This window comes from Salvia hispanica, chromosome 5 (assembly GCF_029641045.1).
Source record: "Salvia hispanica isolate PSC_SH4W2 chromosome 5, Shi_PSC_v1, whole genome shotgun sequence".
NCBI classification, from domain to species: Eukaryota; Viridiplantae; Streptophyta; class Magnoliopsida; order Lamiales; family Lamiaceae; genus Salvia; species Salvia hispanica.
Window position 1 is genome coordinate 33,888,294 of NC_142696.1, and position 2,046 is coordinate 33,890,339.

At 48.4% G+C, this 2,046-nt stretch overlaps 1 protein-coding gene across 1 annotated transcript; it reads left to right on the forward strand.

Annotated features, from left to right (window-relative positions):
- The first annotated feature begins 204 nt into the window (after window positions 1-204).
- LOC125191203 (zinc finger CCCH domain-containing protein 20-like) lies at window positions 205-1,524 on the forward strand. The gene has a single exon (XM_048088712.2). The coding sequence runs from the start codon at window positions 270-272 to the stop codon at window positions 1,170-1,172; it is 903 nt and encodes a 300-aa protein (XP_047944669.1). The 5' UTR covers window positions 205-269; the 3' UTR covers window positions 1,173-1,524.
- The last annotated feature ends 522 nt before the right edge of the window (window positions 1,525-2,046 follow it).

Consider the following 2,046-nt stretch of genomic DNA (forward strand, 5'->3'; position numbering starts at 1 on the left):
ACATAATTAATCACAGACCAATCCAATTAAAGTAAACTACACGTGTCGATATCACGTTCCGCCTTCTTAGTTTAGTCCACGAATGACGTCGTACTGAAGAATCCCCCATTTTTAAACCGAGATTTTTTCACCCAACTATGGTTCAGTTATATCCTAACCACGGTTTAGCCCCACTTCTGGAGCAGTTTATATACAAACTCAACCACTCCATTTCAATTAGCAACAAAATAGAAACCCTCATCTCCCACCACCAAAAAAACGAAGAAGAAATGATGGTAGGAGAGAGAAGCGTTGGGCATACTCCGCCGTGGGCAGATGATCCGACCACCGCAATCAATGCAATCGACGACTACTCTTTATTCTTCCAGACCGACTCCTTGAAGGCGCTGCAGCGCTACTTACCTTCCAACTCAAGCGACGTCGTTCCGGATGCTGATTCGGACGGCGCAGACTTCGTTCCCGTGGACGCGCACTCATGCGATAACTTCCGCATGTTCGAGTTCAAGGTCCGCAAGTGCGCCCGCGGCCGTTCCCACGACTGGACCGAGTGCCCCTTCGCCCACCCGGGCGAGAAGGCCCGCCGCCGCGACCCCCGCAAGTTCCACTACTCCGGCACCGCCTGCCCGGAGTTCCGGAAGGGCACCTGCCGGAAGGGCGACGCCTGCGAGTTCTCCCACGGCGTCTTCGAGTGCTGGCTCCACCCGGCGCGTTACCGCACGCAGCCATGCAAGGACGGGATGGCCTGCAAGCGCCGCGTCTGCTTCTTCGCCCACGCGCCCGACCAGCTCCGCGTCCTCAGCCCACGCGCCTTCATCGCGTCGCCGGAGTCGGTCTCCCCGCCGATGACGGAGTCGCCGCCGATGTCGCCGACGGTGAGCGAGATGGTGGCGTCGCTGCGGCAGCTGCAGCTGAGCAAGGTGAATTCGATGCCGTCGTCGTGGCTCGGGGGGTGTCCGTCCCCGCGGATGCTGCCCGGGTATTTCAGCGTGCCCACGACCCCGACGAGGGCCGTGGCCCGGCCGGGGCTCGCGTGGGAGAGCGAGGAGCGGGTCGAGTCAGGGAGAAAGTTGCGGGACAAGATGTTTGAGAAGTTAAGCAAGGAGAATCCACTGGATCGGGTCGAGCCGGATCCAAACCCGGATGTGGACTGGGTGGCGGACCTGATCAATTGAAGAGGGGCTTGTTGTGAATATGTGAGGTTACAGGGGGCAGATGTGTCTTTTTCGGTGGAAAATTGTAAATAGTGAAGAATGGAAATTGGAAATTTTCTTTAGACTCTACTTTGGAAGGTTATTTAATACTGAAATTACAAAATTAGGGCTCATTTGAATGCTCAAGGATGGAAGCATCTCTGGAGAATGGAGCTCGCCGTGTTTTAGTGCCTAAGCGTCTCCCCTAATTGCTCTACCTTTATTAGCGTTAATGCGATGCATTATTCTCTATTTACTTTTTAAGTTTCTCCCAAACTTACATATTATTGTAAATTATGAGGTTGTGGTAATTAATGCATGTCTATTTCATATACTTTGTCAATAATTTGCTATTTATTGATACTTGGCATTTCTGTTCGTTTACAATAATAATTAGTACATTTTATTTTTATAAGTAGTAAGTAGTTCTAACGTGTTATTAATTTATTTCACTTATATTTTATTTTAAAATCAATACTCTATTATATTAGCTTTTTTGACTTATTATATTTTACATTTCTTAAATTTTGTTGGGATGGAAGGGTCATAACTCATAATAGGTGAGATATGGAACAGATTATCCGATGCAATATAGACAAAAATTGTACTCCAATCTACATTTGGGATGCATGTAATATCTTGGATTCTTGTGCGCATTAGTAGGACTATAGGAGTATTCAGAAATAGTAATACTCCATTAATTTTTCATGAGATAAAGACATACTAGTACCGTATTGTTTCATAAGAGTGACCACAATGGTGGCCCTCATTGGCATGCCCAAGCCACCATTTCATGGGCACGCCCATCAAACTTGGCCCTTGCCCATAAAACATGGCCACCATAATGGTGCCTTCC